Source organism: Hibiscus syriacus, unplaced genomic scaffold, assembly GCF_006381635.1.
Source record: "Hibiscus syriacus cultivar Baekdansim isolate YM2019G1 unplaced genomic scaffold, ASM638163v2 tig00110213_pilon, whole genome shotgun sequence".
Classification (NCBI taxonomy): Eukaryota; Viridiplantae; Streptophyta; class Magnoliopsida; order Malvales; family Malvaceae; genus Hibiscus; species Hibiscus syriacus.
Window position 1 is genome coordinate 1,373,525 of NW_024062630.1, and position 22,949 is coordinate 1,396,473.

General features: G+C 33.2%; 1 protein-coding gene and 1 pseudogene across 1 annotated transcript; one reads left to right on the top strand and one right to left on the bottom strand.

The window, feature by feature from the left end:
- Positions 1–12,428: 12,428 nt before the first annotated feature.
- Positions 12,429–13,790, bottom strand: LOC120113864 (annotated as a pseudogene).
- Positions 13,791–21,173: 7,383 nt separating this feature from the next.
- LOC120113686 (thioredoxin-like 1-1, chloroplastic) lies at positions 21,174–22,094 on the top strand. The gene is made up of 3 exons (XM_039134755.1): positions 21,174–21,212; positions 21,272–21,436; positions 21,516–22,094. Exons 1-3 carry the CDS (start codon positions 21,174–21,176, stop codon positions 21,804–21,806), a joined length of 495 nt encoding a protein of 164 aa, XP_038990686.1. The 3' UTR covers positions 21,807–22,094.
- Positions 22,095–22,949: the final 855 nt, after the last annotated feature.

Consider the following 22,949-nt stretch of genomic DNA (forward strand, 5'->3'; position numbering starts at 1 on the left):
TTATTATTTTAATGTATTTGTGGATTGTTACTTTAGAGTTTAGACTTGAAATTGTTTTATACACTCTATTGATAATATTTTAGGTTAAATTTATTAATTTATGCTTATATAATATTAGTAGATTTTAACTATAATTAAGAAAATAAAGTGAAAATTTCGGTGAGCTTAACGAGCAACGAGTCGAGTCGAGCAACATAATTTTTTTAACTAGCACGAGTCGAGCATTGTCCAACTGGCGATCGACTAGCCCGATAAAACATAATCCACGTGTAATGAGCTGGTGAGGACGTGGCAGCACATAAAAATATGTTTAGATTAAAACAACAACAATGCGACGTCATCTGATTCCAGAAACCCAAAAACGGTTTTATTGCAAAATAATAAGCGCTGGGCCTACAAAAAGCCTAAATAACTCGAAACTTCCTACTTCTTGCCACGTCGAGTCCTTTCGGATTTCAAGATGTAAACTAGATTACGAAATTATAAGATAATGTTATTAACAGTTATTAGTAGAAAACGACGTCGATTTTATTTGTTGATGATTTTCTTATAATAAAGATAGTTCAAGCAACTTGCGGTAAAAGTTTATGCCATCTATCTGATAACAAAAACCAACATTATTAATTAATTTAGACCTGTGAATAATATTATCAAAATAAATCAAATCAAATTAAAATAAAAATAAAATATAACGCATTAGGAAACCTAGAATTGTAATTCGTAAGCCGAATTAATCTTCCCCAAAGGCGGAGCCTTACGGGAGTCGGAGGAGGTTCTGGCCCCTAAAATTTAATGTTTTGAAAATTTTAATTTGATTTTGTATTATATTTAAAATATTGAGTTAATATAATATTTAAGTTGGATTAGGACAGAGTTTCTCCTTTTCATACACATTGAGCTTTGAGCAGTTATGGAAAACGGAAACGCGGAGAATATGATGATTGTTCATTAGAAAACTAATCCAGAGACAAAAAGCACCTTCACTTTCAAACCCTGATAACGAAATGTACAAAAAAACAAATTATTAAACGACAATAATTGGCGGTGGATGCCTATCCCCATGCTTTCATGCAACAAATCAGTCTTCTTTTTCTTTTTAATAATTATTTCATATATTAAGAGTAAAGATTTTGAATTTTGAATTAAAGTTAAAATTTTTATTATTTATATTTTAAAATATAAACATAACATAAGATAGTTTTAAAAACTTATTTAGATGGTTAAAATTATATAGAAATCATTAGGGGTTAAAGTCTTAAATGGAGTGTTGTTTTACTTGAGGTATTGGATTCGAGCAACTGTGTTTATGAGGTGTATGCATTGTCAATGGGTAAAAGAATTATGAATATATACTATTAAAAAATTGATACATGAAATAATAATTTTATTTTTATTAAAAAGAATAATTTATTTTCTTGTCTTTGCTACATCCATAAAAACGGTTTTGAATAAGAGAAAATCGCCTCAGTGACCAAAAAAAAGTTATAATATACGATTTTAACCAATTTTTTTTGGATTTGCCAAAATGACCAACAAAATCGCAACGCGAAATAAAAATCGCAACGCGATCCCCAGAATCGCAAATCAGTTTCCAAAATCGCAACGCGATTCTTGAAAATCGCAATGCGATAGTACAAATTCGCATTGCGATTTTCCAAAATCGCAACGCGAATATTAAAATCGCAACGCGAACACATAAATCGCAACGCGTATCCGTAAATCGCAACGTGTATCCGTAAATCGCAACGCGTATGGGTAAATCGCAATGCGTATCCGTATATCGCAACGCGTATCCGTAAATCACAACGATAATCCGTAAATCGCAACGAGAATCTGTAAATCGCAACGATAATCCGTAAATCGCAACGAGAATCTGTAAATCGCAACGAGAATCCGTAAATCGCAACGAGAATCTGTAAATCACAACACTGAAATTTTGGGTATATAACACTGAAATCATAAACTAAATCCCTAAATCGCAACTCATTCCATCTCCATCTATCACTCTCTCCGGCGACATCCGTTCCTATATCCAACGACATCCTTCCCAATCCGGCAACAGGTTTTAGTTTCGCAGCTCGTCTGTTTAGTAAATTAATTTACAACCATGAAATCATCTAATGTTGATCATGTTTGGATAGATTTGTGTTTTGGAGGGTCATGGGATAATGTTCATGGTGTTTTACAATATATGCCTTTACCCATGAATCTTCAACTAAAATTGTCTTTACAAAAGTTAACTTATGAAACTCTAATGCTACGTGTTTCAAATAAATTGAATTTAGAGCCCCTAAGTGGATTTAGGCTATCTTATCAGAGAAATGGTAAAGTTTATTTGTTAACCGACAATGAAGATGTTGAACGATTCATTGCTTACATTAGTGTTTCACAAGATGATGTTACATTGTATGTTGTTGAACCTAGAAGTAGTATTGTTGGGTCAGTAGCGGGTAGTAATCAACTAAGTTTTTCTTAAAACCCACAACCTTTCTCTAATCCAAATCCCAATCAACTTTCAGCACCAAATTCCGGTTTTCGTATTGACCAGTTAGACGATGATGAGCCAACAGAAAAAATTGTGAGTACTAATCAGTATTCGAAATTTGGTCTTGGTCAATATCCGGACTTTGATATTGGTCAATACACGGATTTTGATGATGTTTCAAAAGAAGAAACAGACAATGCGTGTAATGATATTGATATTGGTCAATACCCGAATTTTGATGATGAAACAGCCGTTGCCGAAGAATGTATTGTTGATGATAATGAGGAGGAAGTTACGACTGTGAATGAACATGTTGAACATCAATTCTGTAATTCATATAATCCTGAAGAAGAAAAAGAAGAAGAAAAAGTCCCCGAAGAAAAGAAAATGCCACGGGCGTATAACTGGAATATGCCAGAATTACTTCAGATACCGGAAGAAGAGTTGATAAAGAAAGCAGTTGATTGTTACACAAAAGTTATTCGTATCAAGAAAGATGATTGTTTTGATACAAAGGAAGACTTGAAGATAGCTTTATATACGAAATGTGTGGAAGATGGCTATCAACTAAAAGTTAACAAATCAAGCAAAGATCGTTTCGAAACAAGGTGTATGATTGACAAAAACTGTACGTGGCGTATGATTGCAAAGAGAATAAAAGATTGCAAAATGTTTCAAGTTAGGACTTTTATTGATAAACATACATGTTCAAGAACCCAAGTTTTTCCTCACCATAGACAGGCAAACAAAAAGGTGTTGGGTGGTTTTCTGGCTGAGTTAATGTTTTTGAATGGCAGGGTATATCGGGGACATGAAATTATGACTGACATGAATGCTCGGTTCAAGATTAGTATATCATATTCTCAAGCTTGGAGAGCCAAATGTTATGCCTTGGAATTGTTGAGGGGGTCGCCAGAAGCATCGTTTGCCCAACTGCCGGCTTATTGTCACAATTTAAAGCTGAAAAATCCTGGGTCGGTAACTCATATCAAAACAGATAGAGATGGACACTTTGAGTTGCTGTTTATCGCCATTGGTGCTACGGTTAGTAAATCAATATAATTTTGTTGACTCATTTTTGTTAGTTACATGCATTTCACATTTAAATGATTATATTTCTTGTGTATATTATTTTGTAGATTCGTTCGTTTATTACTTGCATGCGCCCAGTTATTATAGTTGACGGAGCACATTTGAAAGGTCGATACCTTGGAGTAAACTTATTAGCAGTAGCCATGGATGCTAACAATGGGATATTGCCAATAGCTTACGGGGTTGGCAAATCTGAAACCTCTGATTCATGGACATGGTTTATGGGGCATCTTAGGGATTGCATAGGTCCTATTAGCAATCTGACAATCATATCCGATAGGGCAAACTCAATTGACAACGCTGTTAGAAGGTGTTTCCCAGATGCTTTTCATGGACTTTGTGGTGTTCATTTGTATAGAAATCTAAAATCAAGGTCTGCTGGTATAAAAAAGCACAAATGGACATACTGGAAGGCTGTAAAAGCTTATCGGAAGTGGATTTCAATAAGCATATAAATTGTTTAAGACGTGTTTTGCCTCAGTGTGCTCAAACACTAGAAGATGTCGGGTTTGAAAGATGGTCAAGAGTACATCAACTTGGAGCAAGATATGGTTTCATGACGTCTAATAGTGCAGAATCAATCAACGCTCTAAGTCGTCATTCCCGGAAATTACCCATTACTATGTTAATGGAGTTTTTTCGAGCCTCTATTCAACAGTGGTACTACAAGAAAAGAAACCATGCAGGTATATTTCTTTGAATTCGTAACTTATCATATTATATATTTTACTAAGTATTGTTTATTTAAATTTACAGGAACATTGGAACATCGTGTTACACCATGGACTGAAAAAAAGATAACGAAACGTGTTGTGAAGTCAACGTCATGGAGAGTTGAACCATGTTCAAACACTTTGTTTCAAGTATTGGATAATAACTTAAATGGGCTAGTCGATCTAAATGCAAAGACGTGTAGTTGTATGAAATGGCAAACATCTGGTTATCCGTGTGGCCATGTTATAAAAGTTGCTCTTCATTTAAACCAAGATGATTCAAGCGCATACGCTATGGATTGCTACACTACAGAAGTTTATCGACAGACTTATGCCGAGATTGTCTACCCTATTCCACATCCTTCTGAGTGGGACATACCAGATGACTTACAAACAGTTTTGCCACCAGCCATGGACAGAAGGCTACCTGGCCGACCAAAAAGTCACGATCGTATACCGTCTAAGGGTGAAGAGAAGAAGAGATCGACATGTAGTCGGTGCAAGGAAAGTGGTCATACAAGGTTGACGTGTGGATCACCAGTGCCATCAAAATCATCTTTTCCTCTACCAAAATATGGATCCTCATCAAAATCCAAAGCTCATATGGTGTCAAGCAAAAGGCAATCATCTTTAAAATCCTAATCACAATTGGCTTCACCTTTTGGGACTGTTAACTTAGGTGATTTTTAAATGCAAACGTTGTATTATGTGGATTTTATGTGTGAACTTTTAACATTTTCAGTTGAATTAATGACTCAGGCCAACCATTTTGACTTAACCAACTCTTGTTATTCAGTTGTTATCACTATTAGGCATGCATTTGACTATCGCAACACGGAAATTACAATCGCAACGAGAGAATCGCAATACGAAATGAAAATCCCAACATGAAAATCGCAATGCGGAAATGAAAATCGCAACGAGAGAATCGCAATGCGAAATGAAAATCGCAATGCGAAATGAAAATCGCAACGAGAGAATCGCAATGTGAAATGAAAATCGCAATGCGAAATGAAAATCGCAATGCGAAATGAAAATCGCAACGAGAGAATCGCAATGCGAAATTATAAACGCATTGCGATTATCTCGTTGCGATTTTCATTTCCGCATTGCGATTTTCATTTCGCATTGCGATTCTCTCGTTGCGATTTTCATTTCGCATTGCGATTTTCATTTCGCATTGCGATAGTCATTTTTGCCTTCAACATAATGCAGATTGAAATCAACAAAATCAACCATTACATTTCAATCAATTAAACAAGCACAAATAAGAATTATGTTCGCATCAATTACACAAATCAACTTTTACAAATCATCTTTTACAAATCAATTAAACAATCAAAAAATAAGCAATAATTCTTATTTCCGATCATCTACTATTGAATCAACTTTTACAAATCAATTAAACAATCAAAAAACAATCAATTAAACTATTGAATCAACTTTTGCAGCCATACATCATTTTCACGCAGTTCACTTCTGAGATTAACCTGCAGAAACCAAACATTTGCTCAAACAACACTTTCTACACATCTAAAACCTACAAACAGCAAATTATTGAATTCTAGGTACTTAACCAAACATTTTCAAACCAAAAGTATATAAACTTACCAATTGTTTATGGACATTTTTATAACGCGGATGCAGGTAGGAAACGTCTCGTATATATCGATTTAGCCATATAATGCCGAAACCACAAGCCTACTGCTGCTCTATCTCTATCGGTGGGAGGTAGATACTTGATGCTTCCCGTCGTCAAACGCTCCAACGCCAAGCATACGAGAGGACCACAATCTCCTCTGGCTCCGCTCGTTTGTTGTGGCGCGGTCTCGTCTCTAATAACTGTAATATTGAGCTTCTTTGGCTTCTTGTTTCCAGAACGAGTCCAATAATTGATCGCATCCAAGAATTTAGCCAAATGAGAGCTCCATCCCTTAATAACATCTCTTAAATCAGCCAATGATATGTAATTTATCATGCTGTCATACACTATTGTCTTAAGGGATGGGAGCTGAAGCTCGACGAGAATCCAATGTTTACGTTCCAAAACAGGGATAAACACCTGCAATCATAAGTAATAATTCATTCATTTGCGCACTTATTTCATAAAACCTTTAAACTCAATCTAAAATAAATACTAACCTTATCGACCTCCCACCATGCAGGATAAAGTTTAGCTTGTCCATTGCCCAAATCAAATGATTCATCTCGTGCATTCTTCAAGTGAACGGCGTGAAAAGACGTCGGCATAATTGTATATCGTATATTTTTATTTTTCTTAAGTTTTCTTATTATTAGAAGACGTGTCACCCACGCATCGATATGCTGTTTTACAAAAAAAGACATATTAGTGACTTACATAAATTTTAAAAAAAAAATTAATCAAATTGAAATATAAGAAAAATATAAGACTTACCCCCCCATCGAAATAGCCATTGTCTTCGACCCCTAATAATACGCCCCACCAAGACCGATCAAGCAACAAATAGATATCATCGGTGAGCTTGCATATGTCAGTGAAACACCCCTGGCTCCGCTCATGTAGATAAAAATCAACAGCGGTCTTAGCCCAAAGGGTGTTATCCAGAATTGTGTCCGGTAGTTGTTCCCTCTCCTCTTCAGATACCGGTATGGTACTGGCCGGTAACTCATACGAGAGCCAACTTGAATCCATCATGTCCGGCACGTCAGAGGGTTTCTCAAGAAGCCTACATATGACGCCATGTGAATCGGGCTCTTGAATGGTGGGAGGGACCTCTTCAATGATGACAGTGGCCTCTTGAACGGTGGGAGGGGACTCTCGAGGAATGATAGGGGGGGCCTCTTCAACGATAGGAGTGGACTCTTGAGGGATGACAGGCGAGTCGGGCTTCTTCTTGCGGTGTCTTCGCACTATTGGGGTGTACGGAGACTTAATAGCACGTGCACGCTGTCTGATGCGTGAACTCCGTCGTGCAAGCATAACCCGACGTAAAGCATCCACTCTATCGGGCCGCTAAATAATTAAATACAAAAATCAGTAAATAAACATACATGATATTTAAACAGTGAAAACAAAGACAAATATGTTTCAAACTTGCATTGTATTCACCCAAGTCATTATTCTATCATAGTTCACAAAATGCATCAGATAACAAAGAAAAATATGTTTCAAACTAATACCCTGAAGTTAGTATTTGTCTTTGTTTTGTCTATTGGTTGAAGTAATGCAATCCATTCAAGTTTCAATTTGCAGAAGAAGAAATAGTTTACTTTCGCAACACGAAACTTAAAATCGCAACGCGAAACCAAAATCGCAACGCGAAATGAAAATCGCAACGACAAAATCGCAATGCGAAATGAAAATCGCAACGAAAGAATCGCAACGCGAAATGAAAATCGCAATGCGATTTTGGTTTTGCGTTGCGATCTTGTCGTTGCGATTTTGGTTTCGCGTTGCGATTCTGTCGTTGCGATTTTCATTTCGCGTTGCGATTTTGGTTTCGCGTTGCGATTTTAAGTTTCGTGTTGCGAAAGTAAACTATTTCTTCTTCTGCAAATTGAAACTTGAATGGATTGCATTACTTCAACCAAAAGACAAAACAAAGACAAATACTATTTCACAGTGTTAAAGAATACACAGTTTAGCAGAATTGGCAGCAACCGAACAAATTTACTTTCAACCAAAAGACAAAACAAAGACAAATACTATTTCACAGTGTTAAAGAATACACAGTTTAGCAGAATTGGCAGCAACCGAACAAATTTACTTTCAACCAAAAGACAAAACAAAGACAAATACTATTTCACTGTGTTAAAGAATACACAGTTTAGCAGAATTGGCAGCAACCGAACAAATTTACTTTCAACCAAAAGACAAAACAAAGACAAATACTATTTCACAGTGTTAAAGAATACACAGTTTAGCAGAATTGGCAGCAACCGAACAAATTTACTTTCAACCAAAAGACAAAACAAAGACAAATACTATTTCACAGTGTTAAAGAATACACAGTTTAGCAGAATTGGCAGCAACCGAATAAATTTACTAAGCAATCTAAGTGAAATGGCTAATCTAAGTGAAATTACGAGTAAATTTATCATTAAGTTAAATATGAAAAATCTTAAACTTACCTCGTTGCGTAGAGTATGAACCTCATTCTGCAACGATACTATCATCTCACGTAGAGCGGCAACCTCACCACGTAAAGTTGACACCTCCACACGCCATGCACCATCGTTATCGCGTAGAGTACCGATCTCCTCACGCAAGGCATTGACCTCATCACGTAACTCCCTTGACTCATCCCGTGGAGGTGGAGGTGGAGAACAGGGAGATAGGAGTCGTGGCATCTTTGCCGGTCGCCTATCATGAGGTGATGGTGGAGAAGAGGCTCGATGATGTGACGGGATAGGTGATGGCTCTCGTTCTAGAGGTGTATAGTCGGGTCGATCGGGTGATGGCTCTAGGTGAGGTGATGGCTCTCGAATTGGAGGAAGTGGATGCTGCTCATCATCCGTGCCATCAAAAAAACTCTGACTAGCTTGCCACCAATCAGTGGCAAGCTCTTCCTCCGTGGGTGTCAGTCTTTGTAATGGAATGTTGGCCTCCTAAAATATAAAAACTCAAACAAAGTTAAACGTCTACTATTAATAACTTGTTTATATATTATATGAAAGTATTTGTGTTAACTTACATTATTTATTGTCGCATATGGTATTAAGTCTTCCCAATCCAATAGAGTTTTCCTCTTCCAGGAAATAGCCCTGGGAATATCATTTGACGTTTTTATTGCATATGTACGCATGCTGGGGAAAGCCTCGAATATCCAAATCTACAAACAATATAATAACAAAATTAGTAATTGTTAAATAATTAATTATAATTTTAGAAACATTATATAGAAATTCTTACCTTAAAGGCCCAAACAAAGCCTGACAAAGTGTATTTGGACCCATCGCCCCGCAAACTTTTGCGGTCATCAAAGGCAGACGACAACTTAGTCCAGGTAGCTTTCCATATATACGAACCCCACGGAAACAGATTCCATGCATTCAGGTCCTCTACCAATATTATTAGCTCCCGATGAATAGGTTGTCTGGCCTCTCTGCCTAAAAAGCCGGCATACACAAGTAGTAGAAGGCATACTCGGACAACATCGACGTCATCCATCCGAGTGAAACCAGCTTTCTTATTAAACAATTTCTTCAGGTCGTCGACATGTAGGTTCGGCTTCTCCATTGACTCATCCGGAAAAACCCGGGATAACCATGATGGGCGGGCGATATGACGAGTGTACCGGCCTACATCATCGTGTCCGAATCGTAGACCAGTGATTAAGCAGAACTCCTTCCGCCCAAAACAAGTATACGCTGGTGGAAAATGAAACCATATCTCTTCCTCACCACGTTGTATACTGTCGGGTAGATTTGATGTCATGGTCTGAAGCCACAAATGGGTCAAATTAGCATCTCCACCCGGATGCTGTACTCTCAGCCATGGCCCGAAGCAGGTTTCCTCAAACAATTGTCTTTGAGCAGGTGAAAGCTTCGAAGCAATTGTAGTGGCCAGGCTGACTTTATTTCTCAAGGTCAATTGAGCCGAAAAAAATTTCTACAAAAACAATAAACATACCAAGTTAGATATACCAAAAACTACACTGTGAAGATATACCAAAAACAATAAACATAAAAAGTAGTAGTTTATTCTTGAAACTAAAATTTGCAACACTGTTTTGTCTTTTGGTTGAAATGAAAATCGCAACGAGAGAATCGCAACGCGAAATGACAATCGCAACGAGAGAATCGCAACGCGAAATGAAAATCGCAACGAGAGAATCGCAACGCGAAATGAAAATCGCAATGCGATTTTGGTTTCGCGTTGCGATTCTCTCGTTGCGATTTTCATTTCGCGTTGCGATTCTCTCGTTGCGATTTTCATTTCTCTCGTTGCGACAGTCATTCTCTCGTTGCGATTTTCATTTATCTCGTTGCGACTCTTCTGCAAATTGAAACTTGAATGGATTGCATTACTTCAACCAAAAGACAGAACAAAGACAAAGACAAATACTAACTTGAAAATCGCAACGAGAGAATAGCAACGCGAAATGAAAATCGCAACGACAGAATCGTAACGCGAAATGAAATCTAAGTGAAATGGTTAATCTATTATTGAAATGACCAGTAAACTTATCATCAGTTTCAATATGAAAAACCTACAATAATGCAAACATTTCAAAATAAAAATAATTAAAAAAACTAACCCTCGGAGGTTGATTTTCCATTTCTGAATATTGTGAGGGATTTCTGACCGTGAATGGTTGTGAGGGATTTCGCCGGAGATGGGGACGGAAATCTTCGGAGATCGGGACGGATTTCTTCGCCGTAGAGAGTGAGAGATGGAGATGGGACTGAGTTGTGATTTTAGGTTTTAGGTTATGAGTTGCGATTACGGGATTTTGTCTTAATATTCGTTTTTGTAATTTGAAAATAAAATACGCGTAGCGATTATAATGGCGCTTTAAATATCGCGTTGCGATTTACGGATACGCGTTGCGATTTTATGTATTATCGTTGCGATTTACGGATACGCGTTGCGATATACGGATACGCATTGCGATTTACCCATACGCGTTGCGATTTACGGATACACGTTGCGATTTACGGATACGCGTTGCGATTTATGTGTTCGCGTTGCGATTTTCATATTCGCGTTGCGATTTTGGAAAATCGCAATGCGAATTTGTACTATCGCATTGCGATTTTCAAGAATCGCGTTGCGATTTTGGAAACTAATTTGCGATTCTGGGGATCGCGTTGCGATTTTTATTTCGCGTTGCGATTTTGTTGGTCATTTTGGCAAATCCAAAAAAAGTTGGTTAAAATCGTATATTATAAGTAATTTTTGGTCACTGAGGCGATTTTCTCTTTGAATAATCTATATCATATTAATTAATAGAGAGAGAGAGAGAGAGAGCAGGTGAACAGTCCTGAAAGCATGAATATTTAAGGGAAGCTTTGGTTTGAATAAAAAGTAAGTTAATGGTGGAGGGTTCAATTTGTATCCACAAAATTCACGTAAACCTTTCTTCTCTTTCAATAACCGATTCCCAAATTATTCACTTAAATTCCTTGTCTTCCACTTCAATTCTTTCATTTTTCTTCTTCTTCTTCTTCTTCTTTTTGTTTATATGCACAGCCTCGACTCATTGAAAATGTCAAAACTCAGTCTAAACCTAAAAGAAATTATTGAGAATACTGAGTTTCAAACTCAAATTATGATGGTGTTGAAGAAAGAATATTCAGAGAAGCACAGGCAATAATTAATTAAGATACCCTTTTTAATGTTAAATTACTTATATACTTAAGACAGAATTAAGGCTTAGGTTAAATCTTGTCCAGTACGGAATATTATTTGTGGGATATCTCTGAGATAAGCAGGCACGTAGGCTGCAGAGGTTTAGGGAATATTTCACGTGATTCTTTTATTACAACTTTAAATGATTTAACTTTTTATAAAAATTAATTTCTAATATTTGATTCTCAAAATATAAAATTATATTTGATGATTAGATCATAGAAATATGGGTTACTATTCATATAAATTACTTAATACATTAAATTGTGTTTTTATCATGTTTGGTTTATTTAAGATAAAGTTTTAATATTTTTTTAAGGATCTTAATATGATCTCGTGATAATATTTATTTTGTTCTTAATCTTAATAAATCTCACACACATATTACAGACAATAATATTTAAATTTAAATCATATAGAGAACATAAATTATTAGAACCACTCAATGCATGTATGCATAAAGTTTTAATTTGTGTCTTTGTCATGTTTGGTTTATTTAAGATAAAATATGTTATTTGTTAAGATTTTGTAGCAAATTTAACCAAATTGACGAAATTTAATGGTAAAATTGTTATAAAAGTAACTTTTTGGATGGAATGCAATAGACACAATGTTATTTTTCTTCATTTTATAATAAATAAATAAATAATTAAAATGTTATTTGAATAATATATCAAATGACAAGAGAATTCAATCTTGTACATGGAATCCTTCCCAGTTATCTGTTAATGAAAAAGATTTTTACACCATGAATCTATGTATACGAGTTAATATAATAATAACCTAACTGTTTCACATCATATAACTAACAAATCAAGTCAATCTTTGATCAATTCCATAATTTAAACATACCAAGTCTTCAATATCATCATAAGGTTTGCAGCTTCCAAGTTGAACACTACTTGAAATCACTGATGAAATCTCATATTGTTGTTAATGTCAGTGCTAAGGCCAGTGTCTTGTGAGATACTGACCATTGATTGGTTTGATGAAAGCTGCTCCACCTTGTTGGCTGTCAATGATTTTAGAATCGCCATGTCGTCGGTTCGGAAGCCACTGATGCATGAATCCGAGCCGGTCCCTTGATGGAAGAAGATGGGGTTTTGGGTTGGAATTTGAGGGTTGAAAATTGAGGTCTTGTTGGTGGCCTCGAATTCATTTCCACAATCGAAACTAGGTTCCATGAGAGGAGGCAATGAAGCATAATCCATGAGGTCATCCCCAAATGAGTCCATTCTTAAGTAATGATCATGAATTGTACTTTTCTTCATCTCTGTATTCTTATGGAAAACCCTGCAAACAACCCATTCATCCTGTCACAAGGAGAGAAAAAAAATATCAAATTAGTGGTTCAATTTAGTCCAAGATTCTTCTTTTACAAAAAAGCAAAAAGAGACCCCAAGAAAATAAACTCTCAACCATTAATTCTTTAACCAAAAGAATCCATGGTTTTAATATATACAAAATGAAAATGGAAAAGCTTTTGTTTCTTAAAAGGAAAAAAAGGGACCTGAAAAGAGACTTTTTCAAGTGAAGCTTTAATTACATTACCTTTGCACCTCTGGGAAGATTATAGTAAGAGAATTTGCCTTCAAGCCTATATTCATGCATAACCCAATTTGTTTTCTCTCCTCTAGGAGCTCTCCCTATATAGAAAACAAGGGTCTTTTTCATACCAACAAGGCAACCTTTGCCTTTGAAAATCTCTCTATCTTTTCCGGTTGCCTTCCAATACCCAGCTCCGGTTGCTCGGTTCGTTCTTGTCCCGGTCGGATACTTCCTATCTCTTTGACAAAAGAAATACCATTCTTTTCCCCCCATCTTAGCTTTGTCTGCAAAACCAACAAAATTAGATACAAAGTAAATACATACTCAACTTTTAACCCTTATTTTTATATCCAAATTTTAGCATATGCAATTCCTTGGAGTTCGAAAGAGGACGTACCGGGCAAATCCCAAGGTTCAGACTTGTTGAAATCAGCTTCCCCAATAGCGCATGCACTGAAGTTGCTGTTCATCACCTTTTCTAAAAGGTAGTGAGTTATAATCTCCTCGTCCGTCGGATAAAACCGGAAACCGGGCGGCAAATCGACAACTTCTTCTCGTCCTTTGTTAGCAATAACGGCTTTTTCCATGGGAAAACTACTCATCAAAATACCCTTTATGAATTTATACAAAACAAAAGAAACCCAGATTCAAAAAGACTACGAATAATGCAAAGTAACCGTTTTGGAAAGCAAAAGAAACAATAAGAGAGAGTTATAAGGAGAAATCTGAAGCTTTTTTTTTTTGCAGAAGAGAAGGCCGTTAAGAGAGTAGAGTAAAGGGAAAAAGAAGAGCTTAAATAGAGGAGATAAGGTTGATTGGGAGAAACTTAGGCTCCAAGTCACCTTACCAAGGAAGCCTCATTGTCTAATTAAATTTTATTTATTTTATTGTTATTTATGTGATTTTCTTAGCCGCATCTACCTGTTTGAAAATTTTAAAACAATTTAATATTATCAAACTTATAACTAAAAGAGAGGAGGTCCCTAAGCTAGAGGAAACCCAATGCTTTCTAATTCGTTTCAGCAATATTCATATTAAAATATTTTTCAACCCAAAGTAAATATTCTATTCCCTTGTTTTGGAATGTCGAAATTTCCCAGAAAAATCTCATTAATTAAATATTTTATTAATTTATCGTTCAAATATTCTTAAATGGAAACCACTCTATTCGGGGGAATCAAAGATGAAGAAAATAAGATACAAGTTAATAAACGAATTTTCATGGAAATTTCAAATTAGTTCGATATAATACTAATAATAATAATAATAATAATAATAATGCAACGTATCTAAAGCGTTGAAGTAGTTTGAGGGAAAAAAAGTTAATATTTTGCTAATATATAGTAAAATAATATAAATATTGTGGGATTCTTTTGAGTATACTCTTTAAAGTCATTATATTAAGTAAATTATTATCTTAACAAGTGTATCTAGACATCAATTAAGAATTATGTAATCATTATCTTTTCCAAGAAACCTATCTCGTAGATCACAGCCACAATGCATGGATTAACATTTTTGTTTTATATATTAATCAAATTCATTTATATCACTGTAGTTCATATCGTCTAGTTCTAAACCAAATAGTATAAATTCTGTTTCACTTAATTCATTTAATGTAATTGTATTCAAAATTAAAACATAATCATTTAATCAAATTATTGAATTTACTTAATAATTTTAAGATATATGTTTATATAAATATATTTATATGTATATAAAATATGTGTTTTTGTATTATATAACATACATGTAACTAATTAAAAATAATAATAAATTCTGATCAACAAATACACAAAAAACTATATATACTTGTATAAAAAATAATAATACTTTCACCAATATAATATTAACTACTTTGTTTTATATAGTATTTTAATATATTATATTTAATTTTTGTTGTATTTATATTTATATAATTAATATAAAAGTATGGTATGACATATGTAAAGGATCGAATATATCTAAGATAATCAAGATTTATATAATAATTAGTAACTATAATTAGTTAAGTAAATCAGGTCAAGAGATTAGGGCGGGGCCTAAAAGCCGAACAAAGTCCGTTCCATAATATTATTGATATTTTTATGGAACCGAAGATGTTGAGCTGGACCCTAACTTTCCACGTCAGCTTAAGGTATTTGTTCACGTTCTTTTGACCGTATCTCGCCACGTCATCACTTGTTGGAGTTATCTCCTTGATTTTACACTAATCCGATATTTATCAAACTTTAATAAATTATAAGTACTGTTTTTATTACAAAATTGAGATTGCACGAGGCAGAATATACGGAATAAAATGCGCTAAGCAAAAATTTATAATTATTGTATTTTAAAAAAAATGAAATTCTCAGAAATTAATAACGTGTGGACCACACAGAAAAAAAGAGGGGTTGGGAAAGTGTTGGCCAAACTCTCGCAACTTAGAACCCTTGACTTTTGGGGGCAAAGACGGAACTGCAAAGCGAAGCAGCCCCTACCAATTGGTGACGATTCGGTGACGTAACACACCTCATCATTTTTGAGTTTTTCCACATGCTAAAATTCTACTGGTTTCTTTTGTTACATTACCATGTCGATGCAACGTATGGGAACTTTCATCCCTCTCATATTACTATGCTATCCAATTATAACAGGTATTTTTGGTTTTACAGTTTCGTTATAATTAATTTAAATTAACTCAAGTCACACATCTAATTTTGATGATTGTTTCTCATTAAAGAGTTTTGGATAAAATAACGAGAAAAAATAAGTGATATCAAATTGTTTATCACTTCAACCAATTTTTGTTAGTAATAATTCTTTAAACATTAATAAAATTCTTTAGATAAAATAACGAGAAAAAACAAAGTTGATATAGGTTACCGGAAAAAAATATTTTTTCAATTAGAGTGAGATAAACAATGTACGAGAGAAGATAATCAAATTATCTGGTATCTTTGGGAAGATGTTTAAAAGATGCAGTACTTTCTAAGTTGATATTCTATTAGGGTTGACGCTCAGAATACATGTGGTCTAGAAAATACGCCAAGTAATATGATCATCTTCTTCCATGTATTGTTTATTCCACTCTAATTGAAAAAACAATTTCTCTAACATTCTATATAAATAATTTTTTCAGATCATTATCCTATAAAATCTATCAAATTTTAATACTTCTTAAATTACTATTAATCCATTATTAAAATAAAAAAAAAATTAATGTTAATCTTAAATTCTGAACCAATTAAATTTCCACTTCACAATCATACAAATATAATTAATTTAATCAATACAATTTATATAATTAATGTCAAAATTACACGAATCAAGCTATCTCGATAATTAAAAGGATAGTTGTTATCTTTAAAGATCTCGGATTTGAGCAACAATGAGTACAAGATATTTGAACGTTCGTCGTCAAATGGTTAAGAGTCTTTAAAACATAAACTACCACTTGTGAGTTGTAATCACCTTATATTAATAAAAAAATTATGATCAAAATTAATTCTTACAATATATAAATTTAAATATATATATTAAAATTCATATATACATAAATTTACGATTAGTGGAAATTTAAGTTTAGACCTTTGATACTAAAAACTCGTCACTTATAAACGTAAGAAACACTTCATTCGTTGGTCTAATATATTTTTCTTTAAAAAAATATAATACTTATTAAAATATTTCGTATGAAAAAGCGAGTATTTTTTTTATATAATTTCAAATACAATATATGTTTTATGAAAAATCTAATAAAAACATAGAGCATTATTCCAGAACCATTTTATTATATATGTTTTCTTTTGTAATATCATTTTAAAAATAAAATAATGAGTGATAACTTTATAATTACTCATGTGAACGTGAATTGCTCCCCACTTTATTTGATGAAGCAATATGGTGCACTAGTGGCCTTTATTTTATGATTTTTCTCTCTTTGAGTCTCGAAGATAAGAAAATACCCAATGATGTCATTCAGCATTGCTCGGAAGTCATGATTAGTAGGAACAATAAATTTTAAAATCCTATGATTTTGGATATGATCTTGTATATATATATAATTATATATTAAAATAATATCATATAATTATCATATTTATAGTTAAATTTTTGTTATATAAACATGTATTTATGTGATTGGAATGGAAAATAAAAAAATGAGACGTGCAGATAAATCAACGTCCGATCTATTAAAATGATCTTAATTCAAAAATTTATTAATGGATTCAATGATTAAAATTTTTTATATTAACTTATATTGTGTGAATTTGAATCCCGACACTTACCTTAGAATATAATCTCTACTAAAGAAATGATCTCAACTTAAAAAGGTGAACATCATTGTGAACCTTCCATGGCCAATTTTTGTTTTATTTTTTTGATTTCTGGTATTTTATTAGAAAACTTAAACCTTAATTTATTTTTATAGTAAAATAATCAAGCGGGTTAAATATAAAAAGTATAAATAAAAACTATGGGAAAGTTGGACTTTAGCCATTGTTTCCGAGTTGGAGACAGATTTTTTCATACAAAAGGGTAGTTTTATTAATAAATAATATTGACAAAAAAATATAAAAATTAAAACAAATAATCGACTATAGGATTTTATTTTGTTGAGTACCTCCATTATCAGAAGTTACAAAATGATCCATTGATTATAGAATATTGTTTTGTTGAGTCCCCGACTACTAAAAGTTATAAAATGATTACCCGACTATTCATATATTCCGAACTCGTCTTTTTCTATTGAAAATTTGACGACAGTCTAATTTGGATGTTAACATGCTCAATAGAATATGATAAAATTTAGCCCTGATTTCTCAAACGATCATCATATTTCAGTCATCATGTTAATGTCCAACTCAGATTGTCGTCAATTTTTTAATATAAAAAGACGAGTTTGAAACATATGAATAGTCAAATGACTATTTTGTAAACTTTTAATAGTCGATAAACTTAATAAAGCAACGCCCTTATAACTTTTAATAGTCGAATGATTCAATAAAACAATATCATATAATCGAGAACCATTTGTATACTTTACCTATTTTATTAATCGTTCATTCTCGTAGAACAATAAAAAAACATAAATTAGTCACCAAATAATTAAAAAAAAATCATTTATAAAAATAATTAAAAATAGAATCAAACGATACGAATAGAAATTAAGATACATGAAAAGTCGAGTTGGAGATCGATAGTGCACATATTTATAATATTTTTATTAAGAAGTTTAAGGCATTCTAAAAGAATGATATTGTGGAACCTCTTTTTGAACTACTTTAACTCGATTGAGAAGTGAGACCAAAATATATGAAACAGCTGCTAAACGCAGATCAATTCTAAATTTACTGAGGATGATGCTACAAATTGATTTATAAGATAATTTATTTTATTTTCTTTGTATTAACAAAAATAATTTTATGTAACCATTTTAATAAATTGAACAAACTCACATCGATTTGACTTTTGGCATAGCTTTTTAAACACAGTAAACAAGGTAACATTATTTATTCACTCACATTGTGAGTTTGATATTTAGAGAATTAACTCTATTTTTTGGGATAAATTAGAGAATTAACAATTTAACCTAAAATTAAATTAAATTTGTGTATAAAAAAGTCAAGACAATTTACTTTCGTTTTGAGGTTTTGTTTGGTTGGAGTGAGAATCATAAAGCGGCATTTCTTTTGGTGAACCTCTCTTTCAGCTAAAATTAAAATTGTCCTAACTACCAAATTAATTATTATATAAACTTCGGAGGAAACCCTAGTTTGTGTGATGCAAAGATATTATTAAAAAATTAAAATTCATGAAAGCACGATAAATATATTATAAATATGATATTTTTAACTATACCCATATTTATTTAATAAAAAAAATATCAATATTTTAAAATATAAAATATATACGAGAATGACATGAAACTATGTACAATGTAGGAGTTATCTAGGCATTCAAAAAATGTGTCATTGTCTTGATTAGTACATGAAAAAATAGAATGGTGGAAATTTGACAGGTGAAAAATGAAAATGTGGAACAACGAAAAACATTTTTTAAATGTATTTAGTTAGAAGATAGAAGGGAAATGCATCCTTTTAAACGAGTTCAGGCAAGGCTTGTTTTGCAATTTTGATTGGATTTATTAAATAAAATCATATTAAAACATGATATAAATTCACCCCGAAGAGATTATTAATAAGATTCTAACAGTTTCGACACTGTTGTAATTCTTACATTTACTGAAGATAAACATGATTGTTATTTGTATAAAATGGTTGAACTTATCATTTATAGTAGGGCCAAGTGAATATGAATGAACTAATACAAGACATTCAAATGGAATATGAATGGCCTCGTCATAACTTAAAATTAAATCTTGCGTATAGGTTTGCACCCGTACACACTAGACCTTATTTCGGCCTATGGACATGGCCCAAATAACAGTGGTTATAAGAAGAAATTTTTATGTTCAATTTTGTAGGTATTTAATATATTTTAAGTATTAACCAGGAGATTATTATTCGTAGAGATTTCGAATTCAATCATAACGTCTACATAAATATTTAAACAATCGTTGTTAAATAGTTAAAAGTTTTTCAAATAAATACTATATTATAAGCATCTCAAATGAATATATGTATATTAAGATTTACTGAATTTAACAAAATTCGATTATTTTGAAAAGGAGGGAATCAAGATCAGGGGTGATATATATTCATCTTATACACAAATAATACTAAGGGATCAACGTTTACAATTTTTTTAAATATAAAATCGAAGATAAATGGAATTTATTTTTTAGAAGAAGTACATGGTTAAGGTTATTTTTATTTAATTTTTATGGTAAAAAGTACAGGATTATGTTTATAGGAAAAGAGAAAGATTCCACGGTGGCCCAAAAAAGAAATGAGGTGGGCAAAAAAAAAAAACCTCTTATCCAAAGCATCATCTGACACTTGCTTTTAATTTTGCACAGAGTAAGGTACACAAATTATCCTTTTTGGTTGGGCGCGATTTTATTGAATATCTCAACTATAAACAGATATAAAATGATATTTTAATTGTAGAATATTATTTTATTAAATTTTTTTATTATTAAAAGTTATAAAATAATCACTCGATTATTTATGTATTTTAAATTCAACTTTTATTATTAAAAAATTAGTAGTTATCTGAATTAGACGTTAACCTATTTATTATGATGTGATAAAATTTGATCTCAAAACTATTTAAATTATATTTTATCGATCAACTCTCTGCTAATATCATGTCTTGAGCTAATGTTTAAAGTATTATATCATCAAGTTAGTGTTTGAAAGAACAATTATGTTAGTAGATATTATTAAAATATAATTTTATTATATCTTAATCAGCAGGTTAATGTTTAATTTAAATAACCATCAATTTTTTACGAAAAAAAAATAAATTTCAAATATATGAATAGTTAAGTAAACAATTTATAACTTTTAATGATCGAAAGACTCAAAAAAATAATATTCTATTATTAAAAAATTATTTTTATAATTTTTAATAATTAAAGATACTCAACAAGTATTTGTGTATGTAAAATCATAGGTATGATGCTTGTAAAATTCACTGATCACGTACATCTCCAGACTACCATAAAAACCGGCAACCATTGGGACATCTAGAGAAGAAATATTTAAAAAAGAAAAAGAAGAAAGAAAAAACTTATCCACTACGTTTTCTGATTTTCTTTCAGATAAAAATTTGTCCATCACAAGCCGTTAGATTTACATGACGACGAAACAAGCCGTTAGATTTACATCACGACGAAACAGTCAACGGCTGAAGCTAACCTTTAGACCTTAAAACAAGCAACAAAACTGCCAAAGCAAATCCGACTGAGGAAAATAAATCACTTTCGCTTTAAACTTTAAAGAGATCGTAAACAAACTCTTCTGCTTTGTTGTATTTTAATTTTCGTTCCAGTGGATCAATTTTCAATCTGGGTTTTTGATCTCTGTTGTTAGAGAAAACAAAATTAGATATGGCTGAAGTTTTGGGGAAGGCAAATCTGGTTCCGACTGTTAGCTATAATCAGAAGAAGAATCTAGAAGGTGGAGCTTGTTTGTTGTGATTCTGCAGATTTTCCAATTTGCAGAGATGAATCCAGATGTGCAGTTTCTTCAGGTGAATTACGAGGAGCATAAGTCGATGAGCTATACTCTTAATGTTCATGTGTTGCCTTTCTTCCGGTTCTATCGAGGCGCTCAGGGGCGTGTATGCAGCTTTAGCTGTACTAATGCCACGGTCAGTCTCTAATCCTTCCTTTTTTACGACGTTCATCATGTTTATCATTATGATCTAACCTACAATGACAAATCAGCATATCAAAAAGTTCAAAGATGCATTAGCCAAACACACACCGGACCGATGCAGCCTCTGGCCAACAAAAGGGCTGGAGGAGAAGGAGCTTTTGACGTTGTCAGCTAATAAAGACCTTCCCTTCCACTACACGCCAAATCCAGTTCAACCAACTCCCGTTCCCACACATGAACAGACTTGTATGCCAAATCAAGTTCCATCTCATTCGAAGACAAAGCTCCCGCTTTCAGTCCCGACGACATTCTTAAAGCGAAGGGACAGCAAGGAGAAAACCTTGGTTGGTGTTGGGAGATGATGTAGTATGGTGTTTATGCCATCCCTCACCGTCCATATTACAGTACTATTCCCAGGTTGATCTTTCGCGTACGAACTTGTTCATGTTAGAAGTGAAGAACATAGAATATCGTCTCCCATGGAGTTGCAGGGCAATTCAGATTAATATTTTTGGATCCTAGCCCTGCTTGATTCGAGGGTGGTTGTGAACTTTTGAAGACCAAAATCAGTGTATATTTTTTTAGGCTTTTTTTTTTTATGTTCAAGGGAAACCCCCCTTTGTGAATGTAAAAATCTTGTGGTTATTGTATATTTTCGGATTTAATTATTTAAAACGAATGAATTCATCAATTTGATGCGATCCTTAAACATGTATGGTCAAATTTTGCAGGTATTTAAGGATTATATCTCAATTGATAAGGGCATCCTTGAGAATGACGACTTTAAAGGCAATGCATGCAGTGTTATTTTTGTTTGTGGGTGAAGAAAAAAAAAGTGTCATGTTCCATGTATCCTATGTAAATATATAGTAGGTTTTGATGATCTACAACTCATGGAAGCTTCAAGAATTGTGTTGTGCCTGAGACATTGAATTGGACATCATTCTTTGGACGATTGTCTGCTTGGAAAAAGAGGACCGCTACATGTTCAGGTCATTAGTTTCTCGTATTATCATGAATTTCCATTTAAAAGAACTGTCATTTTAAAAGGAAATGTTGGATTAGGAAGGTTTCTTGTGTCTTTCAATTCATCAAAACGGCCACCCTTGCTTTTCCAAAAAAAAAAACCCCCTTTGATTGATTAGTGAAAATGTGGGGTACTCTAACAGCTCGATCCACCAAGGTGGAGAAATAAAAATGTAGGCAAAGACAACTTGCCAACTTTCATATGCGTTGGAGGTTGAAATTGGAGCCGGCAAGTCATTCTTGGCTGCACCCTTCTTTCTACGCCCATAGGTTAGGCTGCTAGGGACCATGAAATGAACAAACAAGAAATGGGACACTGTATGAACTTGAAGATTGTTCATAAGCTGAGCCGAAACGAAAGTTAAAGGGACAGTACAGTGACTGATGTCTGATGATAAATTTGCTTACATGTTTCTCATAAATATATCTGCCACCGAGGTGGTCTTGTGAAGACAGCTACTCAAGACCCTAAATAGGAA